This window comes from Uranotaenia lowii, chromosome 2, assembly GCF_029784155.1.
Source record: "Uranotaenia lowii strain MFRU-FL chromosome 2, ASM2978415v1, whole genome shotgun sequence".
Taxonomy (NCBI): domain Eukaryota; kingdom Metazoa; phylum Arthropoda; class Insecta; order Diptera; family Culicidae; genus Uranotaenia; species Uranotaenia lowii.
In genome coordinates, this window is record NC_073692.1 from 54727500 (window position 1) to 54748523 (window position 21024).

Genomic DNA, 21024 nt, shown 5'->3' on the forward strand with positions numbered 1-21024 from the left:
AAAAAATTACCAAAATCAAATCCTAATGTTTGATTAGCTGGAACCTCCTAAAATATTTTCCCAATTCAATAATTAGGAAAATGCGATATATTATTTATTGTAGGGTGTGCATTCTAGACTCTTTGGATTTTTTTAAGACATGCCCACGTTTTCAAAGTAAAGTGGACAAGTAAAGCAATGAATGCACAGTGGTCCAGAACGTGAAATTTGCGAGACAAAATTAATAACGCAGGGAAATTTTCAACCATGGCCCCCCTATTAATCCGGCGTTGGTTAAGGTAGCCATAAATGTTTTATAAAAAATTTTAATAATTATCTTATTTGAATTATTCATGATGTAAAACAAAACAGATTTTAAAAGTTCTTCAAGCCAATTTCCAAAGTCTCAAAAAAACCTTTTTTGAAAAAAAAAAAAAATTATAATTGTTTTTATATAATAGGTATAAATCAACTGCCAAAACACCTACAAATACCCTTTATAAAGGAAGAATAAGTAAAACTTTAAAGTTCTTTTAATAGAAATACTTTTGCTTCGAACAAGGACTTCCCCAAGGGGGATATGCGGTAAAAAAATAATATGTTAACTAACTTTTTGCCATTTTCAATTCATATTCTTCATCAAAAGTCACGAATAACAAACTGCATAGTTTGTATCTCGTGACTTTCCAATACGTGAATTGGATCAAAATTACGTTGCTCTTGGTTTCTGAAATTTAAAATATGGGCCAGTTTTTGCCTTTCTTTCAGAAAGGTATAGTTATCGGTCGATTTGAGAGATCATTAATTATGGGTCTTAGATATACCTTTATAGGTACCTATCGAATCAACGCGACGAGTTCAGACGATGTCAGTGTATTTGTGTGTATTAGTGTGATTTTTTTAAACTTTGTTCCACACGTTTTTTGATAGAGTGTTTGACAATTATTTCATCAATATTTTTCCTCGTTTTAATTATCATTCTTCATCAAATTTGCATGGACTGCAGCCAAATGGGAGAAAAAGCGTCGTGTAAGAAGTTTTTCTTGTAGCTATAGGAGAGAATGATGAGATTTAATCTCTGGGTTGACTAATCCCTTATAACTATATATCAAAACCGGAATGTCTTACAAAGAACAAAAGTTCTAGAAAAATGTGCCAAATGGAACTAAGAAACTATGCTGTAATTTAAAAAAAAAAATGAACTTTGTTAGAAAAATTTTACAAAATGAGACACGAACAAAAAATTCCATCATTTTAAAATTTTCTCAAATGAAAAAACATTTCACCCATATTTATTTTAATTTGTCATTCTTTCGAATATAAAATGACTTTTTTAAAGCAAGCAACAATAAACTCTTGAATTTTTTTTCGAAAAAGTTGTTTAATATGTTTGTTATAGGTTCAATTGATCCCTAGAGCTTCAGAAGATATATTTTTCTCCACAATAGATCGTTATCATTGCTTAGCACGAGAATACTTATAATTATTCAATAATTGCCTAGTAAAAATCACAAATTATTGATTTTGTCTAAAAACTAGAAAATAGCGCCTGTAAGTATGCAACGATAGAAAACTTATTTTCTATTAGAGCTTTATTGAATGATGAAGTAGATGGAGTCTGTATTGAAATTTTGTTCCAAAGTTTTGAATGTGGGCACATTTTGATTATTTGTTTTTCAAATAATCAATCGATGAAATTAGAATAGCCACAACTTCATACATGAAGATTAGCAACAAAAATCGTGTAAGCTGACTAAATGCTTGAAAATTGAGTCTTTTGCAAAAAAAAACTGACTAAGGTTTGTTATTGAGTTTTGATAAAATAAACTCAATTTTTATCAGGAAATTATTGGATAAAAATAAGTCATTAGATAAATATTAATTATATCTTGCTTAGTAAAAACACATGAAATACTCACTGTTGCATTGGAGGGAATGGATTTAATAATGTTTTTTTTTCATGTCACGAGAAAGCGGCCTTTTGAGGAAGGCCTTTGTGTATTTGAAAGCGTTTCATATACGTTTTTAATGAACTTCCAAAACAATAGTAGAGGTAATTTTGCGATGCAACAGAAAAATGATTTTGAATAAATTTCACAAGTAAAACTAGTTCAGTTTGATTCAAAAATCAGTTTGAGTGATTTAACATTTTGTTATTTTTTGCTGGCATCTCCCGATGCAACAGTAATTCTGGTAAAGAAAAATTTTCTCTCAAAATTCGAAATTCGAATTCGAGATAGTACTTTACAAGAAATTCCCGGAATCCATTCCAGGTTCACTCTTTCACCATTCATTTGTTTTTTTGCATTTCCGGTATAATTTCGAGTGAGTGCTTCAGATCGTCCGCAAGTTATATTGTACTTCATTATTATTACTGATTTTTTTTCAAGCTTTAACTCCCTTCCTCCATGCAATCATACTTAGAGTCCTAGCGATTTGTGGGTGTGGTTCTCTACGCTCGGTTGGGACGACTTTTATGCCCTTCAACCTTTCCTCACAAATTTATGTTGGCCCCCGAAAGGGTGGGGCGAGTTGTAATATTGCGGCGGAAATGGCGGATTTTTATTTCATCTCCATTGTCCCTTCTTGCCTGCCCCCTCCCAAAACGTCATCTTGTGTTCACAGCAAAGTCTGAGGAGCTGAGATCCTTCTAAGTTGGTGCAAAGGGATTATTCAACTTTTTGCGGCGGTTTCCGAAAAGCGTGAAATATTTCGCGGAATCCCTTTTTATTCGTTGTGGCGTTTGGTAAATTGAGTGTCAAATTGCTCGCTTTGTTGTCGGTTAAAATGAATCAAGCAAATTTGGGAGGTTTTTTTCTCGGTTACCGCGCGCTTAATGTGGCGGAGTTGTGGTAGCCCCATTATTGTGGTTGTTGATGCTTTTCTGGTTCTATTCTATGTCAACCATTTTGATTATGCATAAAACACGTACAAGTGGGGAAATCTGAGACACTTTTACATTCATCACAATAAAGATGTTGTCGAGAAATTTGTAAAAAGCATTGTTATTCGAACAAATAAAAATGTGGCCATGAAATTCCGAGTGAAAGTATTTTTTGTATTTCTTGAAAGTTACATTCCATTCTGATTGATTTGACTGAAAGTTAACATGAATAAATTGAGCAAATGGAAAAACACAGCTGAAAAGCAAACAAAGAACTTTATTTTAAGCTGGTATAATGAATTCATTATATAAACCAAGTGGTCTCCTTCTGGAGAATGCCTTGAAATACGGCTGCCAAAAATTTTTGCGCACGTAACCGGGCCGGGCTAATCCGAGCAATTTTATCAAAAAACTTGGCAAATCCCGGCACTTGATCTCAAAACTTTCAATCCAAAAACCGGGGAATAGCAGAGGATCTCATTAATACATATCAACAGATTTCGAATCTCTTTGATTTAAGGGGGGGTAGGGTATAACGTGTAAAAAAATACACCATTTTCACGATTTTTTTCTAGAGCTATCGTTCAAACAAATGTATTCAAATTTTTTGCATTATACAAAGCATTGTTAAAAGAACATTTAGTAATTTTTTCGTAGAAAAATATTGAAAAATGAGCCTGTGACGGAGCACTTTCGATTATGCCTTTTAGAAAACAGGATTTGCGGTGGACACTGTATCTCAGCACAGAATCATCTGAAGTCAAAAAATCAGAGCAAAATATTTTTAATAGATGTTCTTCTGGACCCCAACGTTTTTATTTAACTTAAATTTTTTAATGAAATTTTTGTGGCTGTTTGAAGTAAAAACTACGATTTTTCACGAAAAAAACCGCCATTTTTTATCTGTAAAATCTCCCCAAAGTAAAAAAAATAAAAAAGAAAAACGTTGGGGTCTGGTATTTTATATGTAGAAAATATGTTCCAAATTTGAAAAGAATCGGATAAGTAGTTTTCAAATGACGATGTCCACGGACTTTAAAAATGTGCTTTCGAGAAAAACGCGTTTGAAGTTTCTGCTCTTGCTTTCTTGCAGTATTAGATAGGAGAAGATAAAGGCCTATAACTTCTACAGTTTTGCTTCAATTGACATGAAAATTTGACACAACATTCTTGAAATGTTTTACAATCAGAAAATAAAAAATAAAAAAATCGATTTTTTGAAAGTGTTAGACCCTACCCCCTCCTTAATAAAAACTAACCATGATTTTTACTATATAATAATTATTATCATTATTATTTTAGTTTTTTTCGACATCGAATAACGGGAAAACAGATATTTAAAGCAAAGTATTGCACTTTAATAGAATTTTATTTTCCACCCAAGGATACTAAAATAATAAATTTGTCCATTTCGGTACAGAATTAATAGAAATCGAGCGATTTTAGGTGGGGAGTGTAAAAATGTCGATCAAGGTCGTAACTTTATGATATAGCATTACCTTTTTCCTGAATTCATATATGTTGCCTGAAAGAATAATTCTCCTGAATGAACCTGTACAATGTTAAAAGCCATCAAACGTTCAAGAGTGTGAACATCTCACTCTTCTCCAGAAGGAGGCTAATATCCGAAGATCCAGATCAATCAAGTGCATAAATTTAGGCGTTTAAACCAATATATTGAGCAATGCATTGCATGAATTCCGGTATTGATTGAAATGAAAAGTAATATTTTTTTTAATAATTAGAAATCATTATTCTTTAATTAAATCTTTAGAATCTTTTCAATATGAAATAAGATAAACTAACAATAAAAAATTGTTTATTGAAATTTCACTTACTTTTACGCAAAACCCTAAATATGTTTAGCTCCGGACGAAGGAGATATTATAGTTTTTTGTCATGTTGATCCAAACATTTTTCCAAAATTAAAACATTTTTGATCCTCTTACATTGCATTGCTCAAGATACGGAAAAGTCACATTCAGTCGCTTAAGGGTGAAAGTCACTATTCAAGCCATAGCCTAATTCATTTATTTGAAATCACATCTATTTACTTTTTCATACTCGTCGATGGAAGATTTCACTCAGATAAATTGTTTGTTATTCATAACAAAATGCTGAAATGTAATTATTCTCTATCGTGTCATTAGTCTGGCAATTATAAGGACGAAGATCTTCATTAGGGGCTAATTATTTCTCAAGGACAAAATTAAGTCATATTCCACCAAGCACTTTTCCTTTTCTCTCCATCAACCAAATGCGTTCCTCACTTCAAAATAACGGCAGGCACCTACCACCTAATCATAATCGGTTGCTCCCCTGCCAAAAGTCGCGCCTGGCGTAATAAAATTGCCATTTGCTCGCGTGGAGGCCACGTGCTGTTGCAGCAAACCAGGCGGAAATGTGTTTGATCGTTTCATAATTCGCTCCCATTTAAGATTTTCGCTTTACGACCATGTTCGGAGCCGGATTATAATAAAAAAAAAAAATTCACTTGCGATGTTTGAGTTTTGGTAAGAAAGAAAATCGCATACGTGCCCAGGCGCCGGCGTCGTCATCGTCGTCGTCGTCGGTGGCGTCGAGTCAAGTGTTTGCGTATGACGATGACAAGGTCGACGGCACCGATATCGAGAGGAGGGAAACTCCCAATGAGGCCATTAAATCAAATGAGCATAAAAAATATTCCCTTCCACGCCTCGCCCAGTATCCGTTCCAGACTTTGATGGAGCCAGAGCCCAGCCAGAGAGTTCGGAAGCCAATCGTTTTGGTTATCAGAAGTGTTTTGGTTGATGACTCCTTGGGAAGTGATTTTTATTCCTTGGTGATCTCCCTGATCCTACACAAATGTTTGCCTTTTTTCTCCGGACCGATTTTTGACATGGGAATGGGGGGATGGCTGTTGAGTTGACAAACTGGAGCAGATATCCGTCAATGGCTTCAGCCCTGGTTCGACAGTGGATATGAGTTAGGTCATACTCATAAAGTCGGGTCCATAGTTAAGATAGCCGATGTTATGACAAAGTGAACCGTCGTAAAAAATACGCTCTATGGAGATGTCTGAAGTGGGGCTAGATATCCTGCAGCCTGTCGCGACCTTCGATTGAAGTTTTTCGAGAAGCTCCTGCCGAGCGTTTTAGATCCCGTGGGAAAAGGCGACCCGAGTCTGGTGACACATGTTTAATTCATAGAAAATTTGTTTTTCCCATAGGAAGGAGCTCAGCTGTCAGTGGCAGCTCCAGCAACTGATGGAGATGAAACGATAGGAAATGGAGGCTTTTCAACGAGATGTTTTGTTTATTTTCTTTCATCAACGTCGGAACAAAAAGAGAAAACTGAAAATATCCAAGTTGTCTCAAAGTTTTATGACTCGGAAGAAAGATTTCCGGTTAAGATATTTTTCATCGCGAAAGTTAGGCTATAGCTTAATTTTTAAGACAGTTTTGTTACTGTTGGAAAAACTGGGATAGATTTTTAAGTTTCCAAAAGCTTTTCAATTAGTGTCTTGAATTTTTCGCTACTAATCGATGTGGTTTCATGTTAGCTCGAAACAGAAAAAAGTGGATGCCATCCAAAATTAACGTTTGATAGAATATATTTTTAATTCCTAAATAGACGAGTTAAATTGTGACATAACTTAATAAAACATATCATGGCATTCCAAATGTTCAATCGTGAGATAGTTAGGAGAGAATGGGGATACTTGATCCCTTTTTCTTATTTTCATCATATCTTTTTGGGAAAAATTAACAAATCGCTGTCTTTTGCATTTTCTAACAGCGTGTAATTCCGTGTTAGTATGCTTCAAAAGTTAGGACGGTACATGAACCCTTAGATGAACTAGAAACATTTTCGTGAGGCGAAAAATATTGTGTTATTTTTTAAGAAAAGGGAAACTTGATCCTTTGCTAAAGCAGACTTGATCCGTAATTCAGGGTGCCTTGACTCTAGGCAAAAATCTAGTAAAATCCAAAGATAAAACGTTTGTTGAATATTTTTTGCCACATTATTTCTCATTTCACAGTTAGTAAGAAACAGACAAAAGAATTCTGGAAGTTTGTATACTACTCTAGTGTGATTGCATACTTTAAGGCGCAATTTTTTCAAAAATGAAATTTAGCAAGAAACAATTATAAGCGATTTGATGTCATCGACAAACTCTAATAGCAACTAAAGGCAGAGTTTTTCAAATAAATAACATAAGGGTGGTTCATAAAGTATCAGAGATATGGAAATTGTGTCTAACTGTGATATAATAGAGGCCTACATTGTTCTAAAATATTGTAGTACATAATAATTCATGAAACTTTGTGCAAAACATGAAAAATCTATCTCTAGAACTAAAAGTTTTATAGCTACAAAACAGTTTTTTCGTTATATTTTTTTAGGGTGATATTTTATCAAAGAAATGTCTTCGGTCAGATTTTAGATAATCATAATGCGCATCTTTTGCGTAATACGGATTACCTATAATTGATTTGGTTTTGAAGTCAGAAGGCAATTTGTGTTGAAAAATGACCAAATGTACCACATCTTATTGTTAGCTGGCAGAGATCCTTTTATTAGAAGTATAATGTACATATCTGAAAAAAAAGTCTCAATTCACGTCATTTTACGATATGAGTATTTACTTTAGAATTGTACTAGTTCAGCCATGTGGATTTTTAAGCGAATAATTATATAAAGAAATTTTAAAAGAGTATTCTTGAGCATCACATTTGAGTTAAATTGCACAAAACAGAAACAGGTATTCGCACTGCATTCAAGCCACCTGAGTCAAGAACTTAATTTGATATCATTTTATTTATTTGAAAAACCAACCTTTTCTCCATCTTTAATAAGAGAAATAATTTAACCACGGAGTAAGTCGCAGTCTCTTTATGACAAAACTTTTGGGTTTTGCAAATTGATTAAAACTTAATGAAAATTGTTTTAATTTTGTCGTTTTCAACTTCTTTTTATCGAAGCTATTTATCGAAACCATAGCCACAGGAAATCAGAAGTAAAATCAATGTCAAAGTAAACGCTCCGCACTCCTTTTAAACAGTACAATTAACAGTAACAGTTGGGTCGTCGTGACTTTTATGGCTCCCTTTTCTAATTACAAACACTTGGCAAAATGAAACTTCCGAAGTAAAATCCCGTATTTAAATATATTTTTCCTACCAAAGTCGTTCGGGTCAATACGACTGAAAGCAGATACCCCTAGCTTAAGGTTGCCAGAATTTTTTCAGCACGCACCTGGGCCGGGAAATCCGGGCTGTTCTCATCTAAAAACGTGGCCAAATCCGGTCATTTGATTCCAGAATGTCGATCAATAATTCGGGCAAAATCCGGGCAAATTTGGTCCAAATCCAGGAATTACTCAACACTCAACAAAATCAAGGAAAAAAAGTGAAAAAAAAAATTTTTTTCATCAGAAGTTTTTAAATCATATTTTACGCTTTCAACAAATTTCTCATGGTTATTTTTATAAAACTTGTTCAAAAAATTACGTTTGAAACGCATAAATAAAAATTTCGCAACACAGTTTGTTTTATTTTTGTTTGTTTTGGTAAAAAAAGTGAATAAATCCGGGCATTTTTAACTGAAATTCGGACTCCTGGGCTGGGCCGGACTTTTGTCAAATTTTGTGTTAAATATACGGCAAACCTGGATAAAACCGGGAAATCTGACTACCTTACCCTAGCTGCTGATATTTACCGATTTCGATGAATTTTTATTCATTGTATAAATAATTTATTCTTGTTTCACAATATTGAAAAATTAAACCGAATGTTTCACCAGATTAGCAGTAGCTGATTCCGAATGTATAAAGCTCCCTAAAAGACCTCTTTTAAGAAAGTTTAGAACTTCTGTCAGGTTTCAAATATTGCGCTGATTTTAATCTACTTGAAATGGTCAAGAATAAATCTATTCATGGATGTATACATTTATGGTGGTTTGAAGCAACTTTTGGCCGCTACCCTGGAACTTCCGGTAGGAAAAGTTCTTACTTCAAAAAAGGCTTTGCATTGCAAATTTGTTTTTTTTTTTGTAAAATTTATTATTAATTTCATAGAACATATTTGGTAACTCAAAAAATTTAGTTCTTCAGTATATTGTAATGTAACTAACATCTTTTTTTTTCAAACTCCCCCTGGTTTCGGTGGGTTTACGGGATTTTGTTAACGTGATTTCTCTAAAATTTGAAATCAAATTGGCTTCTTTTTAAATACATAGAGAGATTCATTAGAACCGCTGACCATATTGACTGAACACTCGATTTCGTTTCCTTGATAATTTTTCCAACAGTACGCAATATCGATTCCAGAGTGCGCATCGATCGATTTTAAGAAATATTACAATACAACAATACAACTTTCGAAAAAATTAGGCAATTTCGACGATAAAATCGGGCTAAACAGATACATTTTTTTCTACAGGGCATTTGAATCGGCAAAATGGTAGGTTCGCCATCTACCGTCGGTATTGCGAACCTGCTAAATTTGACGGAAAAAATTAGCCAGAAAATGATCGATTTTGGTTCTAAGTGACCTGTCAGTATGATCAGTGTTAGAACCTTCTTGTGTGGCGCTGATATTTCATAGTAGTTGATTGCGATTTCCAACAATGCTATTACATAATATTTCTATATTGCTATTTGAAAACCCCTCGTCAATCGCGTTAACCGACAAAATTCAAGTCAGTCGGGCCTCGCCTCCATCGGAATATTCGATTGCAATTTGAATTTTTTACCCCAAATGGGTACATTATTTAAAAAATTTAAATAATGTACCCATTTGGCGAATTGTAGGCTTCCGCCTAGTTCTTTAAGTTTGCGAAGATCTGACGCGTTGTAGACTTTTTTGGATGCTTTTTGGATGTGTCTTCTTTGGCGCGATGCAGACTTCCGCTCAATTCATTTGAGTCCTTAGAAAATCTGACGCGATGTAAACTTCCGTCTGTGAAAATATTCTTTGGATGTTTTCTGTTGGGCGCGATAATTAATTTGACACTTGTTATAATCTGGTGCGATGCAGAGTTCCGTCAGTCAAAACGTTATTTGGATGTGACTTGTTCTGTTACGATGTAGACTTCCACCAGAAAAAAATATTTTTTGAATGTTTCCTGTCTGGCGCGATGCAGACTTCAGGCTTATTTCTTTAAGTTCTGACAAATCCTCACTTGATGCAGACTTCAGTCAGTAAAATGGTCAGTGGATGTCCTCTATTTGGAACGATGCAGGCTTCCGCCTAATTCACTTGAGTCCTCAGAAAATCTGTCTCATTGCAGACTTCCGTCAGTGAAAATATTCTTTGGAAGTTCTCTGTTGGGCCAAAAACAGGCTTACTCCTAATTCATTTGACACTTGAGAAAATCTGACGCGATGCAAACTTCCGTCAGTAAAAACGATTTTTGAATGTGACTTGGCTTGGCGTGATGCAGACTTCCGTTAAAATCATTTGAGACCTAAGAACGTCTGACACGATGTAGACTTCCTCCAGAGAAAATATTTTTTGAATGTTCCGTGTCTGGCGCAATACAGACTTCCGCCTAATTTCTTTGAGTTCTGATAAATCCTCACGTGATGCAGAATTCAGTCAGCAAAATGGTCAATGAATTTTCCCTATTTGGTACGATGCAGGCTTCCGCCTTATTTATTTGAGTCTTCAGAAAATCTGTCACATTGCAGACTTCCGTCAGTGAAAATATTCTTTGTAATTTCTCTGTTAGGCCAAATACAGACTTCCTCCAAATTCATTTGACACTTGAGAAAATCTGACGCGATGCAGACTTCCGTCATTAATAACGTTCTTTGAATGTGACTTGTCTTGGCGTGATGCAGACTTCCGTTAAAATCATTTGAGACCTAAGAACGTCTGACACGATGTAGACTTCCGCCAGAGAAAATATTCATTGAATGTTCCCTGTCTGGTGCGATGCAGATTTCCGCCTAATTTCTTAGAGTTCTGATAAATTCTGACGTGATACAGACTTCAGTCAGTAAAATGGTCTATAAATGTTGCCTATTTGGCACGATGCAGGCTTTCACCTTATTGATTTGAATGTTTGTCTCACAAAAAGCTGACTGTTGCTTACAATTAGTTTTGTAATGTTTTCTTTGGAAAATATCCAGCATAATACAGCTATCCGAAAAAAAACTCGTGAATGTATTCAAGTGACGCGATGTGAACTTCCGCTTGTTATCATCCGTCACACGATCTATTTGGCGTAATTAAAAATATTCGTCCGTTGAGTAAAACTCAGAAATTCTTGTGAAACCGGAACACAACCCAGGATTGCATGCAATTTTAAATATCAATTAGACTGGAAAAAGTGGCCAAAATCATCACAAATTAGTCTGAAGCTAATAAGCATTCTTCGACCGAGAATTCGTTCACCAGCCTATGACTGACTGGAATGAAGTTTTGTATTTAATTGAAATTAAAATTTAAATTTTCCTCTCAAATGTATTTATACTGTTCATTCGTTGTTGACACCTTATAGGACTTTCTTCTGATCCCATATATGGAGAATATATGGAGCCCCAAGTAACACCGATTGTTTTGTAAGACTCTTTAAGCCTCTTATGAAACCTAAACTTAGTCTAGTAGCATACTATAAAACTTTAAATGTTACTTGGGTTGACTTCTAAATAAAGTGAGCTATGTGAACAAATGAATGTTTAGAAATTTTAAGATGGAACACAATTTTGCAACTACATGGTGGATTTTGAACGAAATATATTACAATTGATTACTTAATTCCCGGGTCAATAAATACCTCTATTTACTGATCCTCAATCTTCCCATCTTCCATATACTACACTCAAAATCAATGCACGATTGAATCAACATGAAGATAAGGTTAAAATATTGATCTACGCAATGCCAAATCAGCAATGAAGTCTGTCCGTTTTACTCATCAACAGTTGCCTAATAGAACAGTTTTTACGGTTAGGAATCCAAAAAACAACATTATTACTGATTTGACGCATATTCTCGTTGGTGTAGCGAGTTTTTTTGACCGTATAACTGAAAATTCCATAGAATTCCATAGAAAATTCTTGTTTTAAAAAAATATACTGCCGAATTTATTTGAAAAAAAAACGAGTACTTACATCGTTGCAATAAAAACGTTTTTTTTTTTTTTGATAATCTTATCATTGACTAATCTAATTTTGACAAAATCAACTAAAAAAACGAACATCTTCGAATGAAAAAAGGAGAGAGACATCCTTTGGATGATGCATCAATAAAAAAAATTTTTTTTTTGGAATGTTTTCAACGCAGTTGTACAGACATCGTATGTTGTCCAAAGTTCTACTGAATAAATTGACAAGCTTGATGTTTAAGGTTTCAGTTGAACCGAGAGAAAAAAAAACATTTACTTTTCGCTAAATTACTCCGGGAAGGAGTTCACCCAAAATAGCGGGAAGGACACGATTTTTTCTGTCGTTTTCGGTGAAGGGACCAGAACAAAGAATAAAGCAATTTTTGACTGCGTACGTAGAACAAACTTTTCCTTCAAAGAAAATAAAAACATGCAAAATGGATTCCATGGAGTCTATGGGCTTCTGACGACCGACCAACACGGTGAGAAAAGCGAACCTAACCGGGGAAAGAAAGCTGGTTGAAAAAAAAATGAAAGCAAGGAAAACATCCTGTTGTAAGTTGGGCGGGACAAAAAAAGAACAAAATTCACAACTGCGGGGCAACAAACTGCCAAAAATGCGTTATCACAGTTTGTTGGAGCCCGTTTCCAGTTTTTTTTTTTTTTGTTCGGTTGAGCCTACAAGAAAATGTAAAAAAAAGATCACATACGAACGACAAATGGTGTTTTCAACAAAAAACTGAACCAAAATTTCGAACTGAACCATAAAATAATGGAAAAAAAATTGCCCTTAATCTGCCCTTTTTTTTTTAAAAAAAAATTTGGTTTGAAACGTTTTTTTTTTTTTTTGGTTTTTTTGAGTTTCAAAAAAGCAAACAGACCTGGCTTTAATGGAAACGACTTTTCCACCGACCGGCATATTTTCCTTCACGTATATCGGACCATAAACTGTGTTGTCCCAGACCGGCGGGTTGTTGGCCCGATCGACGACGTCGATCTGCACCTCGACCGTACGGGACAGTGGCGGGTAGCCTTTGTCCTGGGCCATCGCCTCCAGCTTGTACGTTTCGCGCTGTTGTGGGTTGGTGGGCGGTGCGTGGGCGGGTCAGAAAAGTGCAATGGAAATTGGAAATCCAGGAACGGGGGGCGGCAGGGAGGTTGTTTTAATTACAAGCCAAAGGGGGTGTTGTCGAGAGGCGGGCCCATTCCGTTTCAATCCACATTTGGCCGGCGGCGGTCACAAAAATCAGCCCGACGCGTCACAAAAATTGCGTTCAACCGCGCGGCATCCGGGATCCGGTCAATTTGAGGGAGTTGCAGAGGCGCGCCGCCAAGGCACCGGCCGGTTTTTTTTCACGCGTTATGCGATTGCGTTTTTTTATTTTTGGTTTTTCATTTATCATTCATCGTCAATTGTGTCAGTGTGTAAGCATTTTTTCGACGGGGAGGAAAAAAGTAGAGCAAAAAACAAACACATTCGATGATCAAAAAAGTTGATGAATTTCAATTACGGAAATAAAAAAAAAACAGTTATTTGAACTTCGACTTCAGTATCTTCATTCAGAAATAGTAGAGTAATGAGATGGCAATCAATTGAGGAAACAGTAAAAAAAAACAACAAATGGCGGAAAAGTAGTATCAATCGTTTGCAAAAATTTGTTGATCGATGTGGCGTTGTTGGTCCTTTCATATTTTGGCAGTTTATTGGTCTCGACAAGACGTTTCACGATGTTCGGAGGGAAGGGAAAATAGCGGTTAGTCTGGAGCACGTGGAGCTGGCTGGCTTACGCTAGCAATTCACTAGCGTTAGTTAGTTATATTTAAAAGCGTAGTTAGCTGATTGGTATAAAAAACATTACTTGTTCAACCCCGAAGCCGGTGGCCGTAGAAAACTTCTCCATCAAAAATCGAGTTGAAGAAATGTTCTTCGGTACGCCCAGGCTCTAATGGTTCTGTTTGGTGATACAGATTTTTTTTTTAATCTAACGAAAGCGTGTTGAGGTTTCGTCGATTCTTTTTGGTAATGGGCTTTAATAATTTAGGAGTTAAATTACGCCGAGCGATAAGGAATAAAATTTAACATTAGATACTCAAGAGACACTTAAGAATGAAACACATTTCACAAAGCACTAATATTATTCTAAAACTAAACCTGACATTTCCTTTCCAAAACAATAGATATATTCAGAAAAAAATTCCACCAAAAGTGGTTGGACAGATTTTCATTTCAAATATTTAAAATATCTGTTCTTAGTGATGGTTCTGTATGCTCAAATTTTACAGCTTTCAGACTCAATGATATTTCAGAACTTTCGTTTTGAGTTGAAATAGAATGATAGAAATAATAAAGTACCTCTACTTAGTAATATCTAAATATAAATTTATTAAAACGACTTGGTTCGACGTATTTCAACGAATCAAAAATTGTGTTAGCAAGCGTTATATTCCCATGAAATGGAATCGAATGACTCCACCTCAGCACGCCAAGCGTTTGTAGAGAAATTCTAGCCTAGACACACTCTCGAAATCATCGTCCCCACTCTTAATCGAGTGGAATCGAGCAGTTTCGAGTAATTGTTCGAGTTCGATCGCTCGAAAAGCACCGTAAAAAAACTTTCGGCACCTATCCTTTCCTTAATCTCAAACTCATACCAACCTTGCTTTGACCGATGTAACGACCGTACCGACAGTGACATTTTCTTTAATGTGAATGGGGCCGTAGATCGTGCGATCCCAGATCGGTGGCTTATTATTCCGATCGACCACGTCGAGTTCGACGTCGACGTCTGCGGTGGACGGCGGATCGCCACGGTCCGACGCGTACACCTTCAGGCGGTACCGTTCTCGCTGTTTTGGGTTTTTTTGGCGTATTTTTTTTATCGTGGGTAGGTGTTATTTAATATTCATTTTTTTTTTAATTTTTCAAAGTGTGAATTTTGATTTTCGAAAAGTGCACGATTTTGTGCATGAGAGAGAATCATCGAATTTGATAAGCGAGTGTTCAGTTTTTGTTGTTGTAGGTGTATTGGATTGTTTTTCGTGTGGCGGTGTTCAAATCGATCAATCAAAACGTAAAATTGGTTTATGAAAAGAAACAAATAAGAGAAATAAATTAAATCCTTTGTTGAGACATGAATTAATACTTCTAATCGGTCTTAAATAATAACGTTAATAATGTCAACTAAGCTGATTAAATAAAAAATAATTTTATTTACAAAACAATCATACTAACTAAAACAAGGATGTGTAACCTAAAATATAAGTGCTAACGAACGAAATATTTATTTTTTGTCAGAAAAACAACGGAAAAATGAAGATGAATCGATGAAACAGTGGAGGCACGATTCGAGCAGTTGCATTCATTCTAGCGAACGCTAGAGTGCAGCACCTGTGCTCGCAATCGGGTTCGGATGATTGCCAATTCGATGTTTCTATGTTCTCTATTCTATAATTATAGCATCATCATCATGAGAAATGTTTTATGGTAAAATCAACAGGGATGGGAGACCGGTGCGCATGTTGTGCATTTGCGATGTGTGCAGTGTGTTGGAAAGTTGCATGGCGGTTCTACTGGAAAACGGGAGAAAATAATCGTAACTAATCTACGGGATTCAACGGAAACTGAAATGAAAGGTAATCATGAGCATTTTCTGTTTTTATTTTCATTTTACATCGACAGATTTCCTTTCTATTATTCGGATTTTTTTTACTAATGTGATTTTAAGCACTACTACACAGTGCTCTAAATTAACCTGAAGTGAAACTTTTTTCCTAGTACATTTTTCTTTTATTCCAGCCATTACATGGCTTCGAAACATTTTTGCCTGTAAGACTGCTCTTCATAGCGTATCAAAAGTATCAAAAATTTGTCACAACCTACTGCGATAAAAATAAAAACAATAACTTTTATGCTTGGTATTACAGATACAGAATTCGCTCAGCAAAGTTTGTGGATGTTATCAAAATATGAAACATTCAGAAATAATGAGAGCTCTATCTCTGTGCAGTGCAGAGTTATTAAATTTTTAGTTTAAAACAAACAGAAAATTTATTTTTCATACATAACTATTGTTAGTTATGAAGTAACATGAATATAATGTTCATAACATTTGTTGCGACACCCAATACGCACATTTTACACTAGATCTTAAGTCTCTACGACCTTTTCTTCCGAAATTATCTAAATTTCAAGTTTATTTTTCCTTAATTTGGCGACCTTTTCTGGTTTAAAATGGGGAAATGGATCCATAAACAAAATACTTTATCTTGAAGCCAGAAAGACACAAATAACTTGTCTCGACACGCTCGGTTTTTTAGTACGGTTGGCATGAATTTGTTTGATTCTTAGTTTTTAACGAAACAATATGGATTTATTGTCATTATTTCCGTCATATCTTTTATAGGAATGAATTATCTTTTTGGATGTTCTGAGATGAAAGTTCCAACATTAAGTGCTATAAAATGGTATTTTATGGAAAACATTTAGTGATACAGGTGGTACTTTTAAATAATTTTATGAGCTTTTTATTAATTTTAATGAAAAAGTGTTATGTTAATTTTTTTAAAATATTTTATTTGAAAAGCTGGTAAAATTTCAATGCATTTCGCTATTTAATGATTTCAGTTAAAAATTGTTTATTATGTGCATTTGAAACATTGTTTAATTTAAATGGTTACAATAAATCTCTTGTTCTTTATTAAAATCTAAGGGTTCAACCAATATATGAGAAATATGCTAGAAAACGGACACGTGAAGACAAGTTACATATATCTGTCTTAATTTAAAGTACCTGTGTGAATCAAGCTTTAAAATTTTTTTTTCTGTTTATGAATCCACTCGCCCCTAGAAGGTTCCAAAATTAAGGAAAAATAAAACTTGAAATAGCGATAACTTCGGAAGGAAAGGTCTTGGAGGCTTAAAATCTTGTGCAAAATGTGCGTATTGAGTGTGATATCGGGACAACGGCGTAGATTTTGTCCAACCTATCCAACTGCCCTCAATTCCGCCCTATCGAAAAATATTGGGTAATTGTCAAGCAGAAGATGAAGAAGAATGGTAGGTCGACTCGGGATGCAACAGAGAAGAAGAGATGGTGGAACAAAATGGTCGCTGAGGTCAGCGCACAAGGTGTCCAAACTATAATGAGTGGTATTCGACAAATAGTTCAAAATTTCATCAAAACCACATCGGAATAATTTATGCATCCTGATTTTAGAAGATCTATGCTTAAGGCTATGACTATTTTTGATTTGCAATTTTTTTTTATTTAGATGGATTTTAACTTCAAGAAGTCATTCATCTTAACTGGTTGCAATTTTTTTTTCTAAGATTTCCATCCAGTAGGAGGATTCATCCCTGTACAGGTGGCACAACTAGGGTTGTCAACATTTTTTTTCAAAAATCAGGGAACTGGTGAAATAAAAATCAGGCAAAATCAGGCTACGTAAGTAACGGAAATTTCGCTCAAAGTGATGACCTTTTTTTTGTCATCACTCCACATTTTCACTTCATTATGTGTTGTGAGCCTACTTGGTTGAATAATTCTACTTAATCAAAGTAATAGAAAGATTCCCTTCAATTACCTTTTTCAAATAACAAATAAAGGGAATCTTCCCATTGCATTGATTCAGCCACATTTTCACTATTTAACTTCAGTAATGGTACCTAATCCAGTTCTTTACTACCCTGTTTTCATCACATTCACAAAAATCAGGCAAAATCAGGCATATTTCAGGGAAAATCAATGGCTTATCAGGTTGCCATGCAGAGCCTCGAAAAATCAGGCAATGCCTGAAAAATCAGGCACATTGGCATCTCTGGTCACAACTTTTTTTTTTTGCCAGGAATTTACCACATCGTGGCATTCTTCCCTATCTGGTCACAACTGACCTGATAGCAAGGCAGATGCTAGGAAAGTCAGTTGTGCTAGTGATTGTTAAGCATCGCTAGTTTGATTTAGTATTATCATGGTGAGAGAGCAAAGATAGCATTTTCTAAGACGCCACATTTCCGATTTCTCAAAGACAATTCGGTCTTTATTTATCATTCATAATATTTTATTTGGCATGCCATGAGCTAAACCCGGCTTAAATACTCATTATGTTGCACCATCACCGATGGCTATCGGCCTGCCTTGGGTTGATTGCTAGTTAGTACTAGGAAAGTCGGTAGTGCTAGCGATTGCTATGTACGTTAGTTTATTTTGGCTCTTATTCTTGGCTCTCATGGTGAGAGAGCCAAGATAGCATATTCTAAGATGCCACAGGAATTATTTGAAATTTTTCTAAAAAGTACTTGTCTTCGGCTGTGAACCATCAATATCAAATTTCATTACCTAATATTGAAGTGAAATTATTTTTCTATCGAAAACTTCTCCGTGACCTACTTTCTGGGATTTGGAAGACTTTGAATTAGTCATACAAGTAAATAATTATGCTATAAATGTAATCACCAAATCTGGAATAAGTTTGGAATTTTATTGCTTGACCAGAACTGGAAATGTAGATCACGCCCGGTAAAATAATCATGTTCTGAAATATTTCTAATATAAATTTGTTCTATCACATATTAATGAATGAACTTCGAAATTAACGCCGTTTTTCGGTGAGTTACACTAGTTTTCCATACATTTTGGCTACCATAGCTTTGGCTTCTTTTGAGTTAGTAAATTTACAAGCCGTCCGGTTAATTATTTTAATTTTGTACTCCCGCAGTTGAAATTTCCTCGTAAAAAGTACTTTAATTCAAAGACTGTAGCAATAATTTAGACTCTTTCTTTTTTAAAAAGAAAATTTGTTTTACAAATATGTGCATTTAAAATTTTCTCATCATAATCTCACGCAATACATTCAATCTATAACATTTCATACGAAGCCATGGGGTTGAGTATAGTGTACGCGATTTTTTTAACTTAATAATCTCAAGAATGCATGTAGCACATACTCAGGCAGAAACTGCGGTGAATCCATGCACTCACGATGGATAATCAACATACATAAATTAAATTGGTGATTGTTTTGTTTTTTTTTTGTGAAATCAGGTGTGCATCGGGTAATTTATTTTCCTATAAAACCTAAGAATCATTCAATCACGTTTTATAAGTTTTTTTTATAAGTTTTTTTTTTTAAACTTATTTATTTTAAACGAATGCATGGACTATGGCATCTTGAAATTTACGATCTTTGATCTCTCACCATATGAGAGACGAGCTCTGAACATCAACGATAGCAATCGCTAGATTAACTTTACTCTCAAGCAGGCTTGGCAAAAGTCATCGTCATGAGGCGTGAAGCTGTGACTGTGAAGCCTCTTGGTCCGTCAAACTCAATTGACTGTTCCTTAACGACCAGTCACTTCGTTTGCCAGTCATTCATTCCCCAGTCATTTGAAGCTAAAATAATAACCTAGTCAAGCAATCGCATTCAAACGACCGATGACGAAAAAGAAACGCATTTATTATTATTGTTGCTCCTGCCAGCAAGCCGAAGACGAACAAGAAAAGCATTTATTATTATTGTTGCTCCTGCCAGCAAGCTCGTTTTCAGTTTTTTATTGCTATTGTTGCTCTCTGCCAGCAAGTCGTTCAATTAGTTGTACCTGCCGTCAGCAGCCGATCGAAGTGTGAAGAGCTGTGCCAGTCACTCTCAGGAGAAATTTGACCATGTGTAGGAACTTCGCCAGTCGCATGACGGAGAAATGTTGATTGTTGTCGTGCTTTATCCGTCATGCGAGTAGTGAGGCTCCGTCAATTGAGAAAGGTACCGGTCGTTTGATGAAACAAAACTAGTCGGGTCAAGCGTGACGGGCGAAATTTACCATCACTGCTCTCAAGTATTTAGGAGATCGATAAAGTCAAAAATGAGTTAGTCTTTGGAATGAACAAACCCATTGGGCATAAAACCCTAGAAAAAAATGAGTTAGTCTCAAGAGAACCCTGAATCGCAACCGAATGGAAGCTGGGTTTAAGGTAAGGTTGCCAGAATTTTTTCAGCATGTATCCAGGCCGGACAAACCGGGCAATTTAAGTATAAAAACCTGGAAAAATCCGGGCATTTGATTTCAAATTGACGACCATAAATCCGGGCAATATCCGGGCAAATTTTCTCAAAACTCAAAAATTGAAAACATTTTTTTTCCATCAAAACTTATGGAGAGATTTGGAACCGTATTTTAGGCTTCCAAAAAACCTTTCGTGATAAGTTTAATAAAAATTGCTCAAAAAATTTTGTTTTGGAGGTGTTTGTTGTTGTTTTTTTTTGTTTAATTTGCCTAAAAAAGTGAATAAATCCGGGCAGAATCCGAGCATTTTTCAGTGAAATCCGGGCAACTGGGCCGGGTCGGACTGTTCTCAAATTTAGTATTAAATATCCGGGCAAACCCGGATAAAACCGGGCAATCTGGCAACCTTAGCTTTAAAGCCATGGCCATCGGTAATAAAACAAAATAAGCAATGAGCCTGGTTTTGCCCATGCCATGCATCCAGAGATGCCAATGTGCATGATTTTTCAGGATTTGGCTGATTTTTTGAGGCTCAGCCTAACAACCTGATAAACCATTTTATTATCCTGACTTTTGGAAATAAGAAAGATTTTGCCTGATTTTTGTGAACGTTATGCGATGTGACCCTGCATGCCACAATAAAAAAATATTTCAAAAACAAACATTAAACAAAGCCTTTGAGAATAGGGAGAATATGGCATCTTACACCGTATTCGTTTTCGACACTCGATAGTGTTGCACTGTCCGAAAATCTGTCACCAGCTGATAATTGTTTTCGCTTCCATATATTTTTTTACATCGGGAAGCACGACCTGTAAAAATTCACAATAGTATTGCTGAGAGCACAAGCAACACTGAATATTTTCAGAGTGTGGCACCGTTCACATTCTGGTGCACTACCAGCGAACCACTCATCGTGAAAGCGAGCACTGAGACCATATGAGAGCCAAGTGTGAGACACAAGCGTATGAGATATTCAGCGCTAGCAATCGCTAGAATAACTGAGCTCTCTAGTATCTTGCCAGAGAAAAATGGGTCTCTCAGGAATCCACATGAACCTAACGTGTAG

At 35.5% G+C, this 21024-nt stretch overlaps 1 protein-coding gene across 3 annotated transcripts in view; it reads right to left on the bottom strand.

Moving 5' to 3' along the window:
- LOC129743935 (neural-cadherin) overlaps window positions 1-21024 on the bottom strand; it is an 833438-nt gene that overhangs the window by 593736 nt on the left and 218678 nt on the right. For 2 of the 3 annotated variants that reach the window (XM_055736178.1, XM_055736177.1), the window contains exon 9: window positions 12838-13028. In XM_055736178.1, coding sequence (XP_055592153.1) covers window positions 12838-13028 — 191 coding nt within the window. Of the gene's footprint in view, window positions 1-12837; window positions 13029-14612; window positions 14804-21024 lie in introns of all 3 variants that reach the window. The other variant, XM_055736179.1, reaches the window with a different exon arrangement.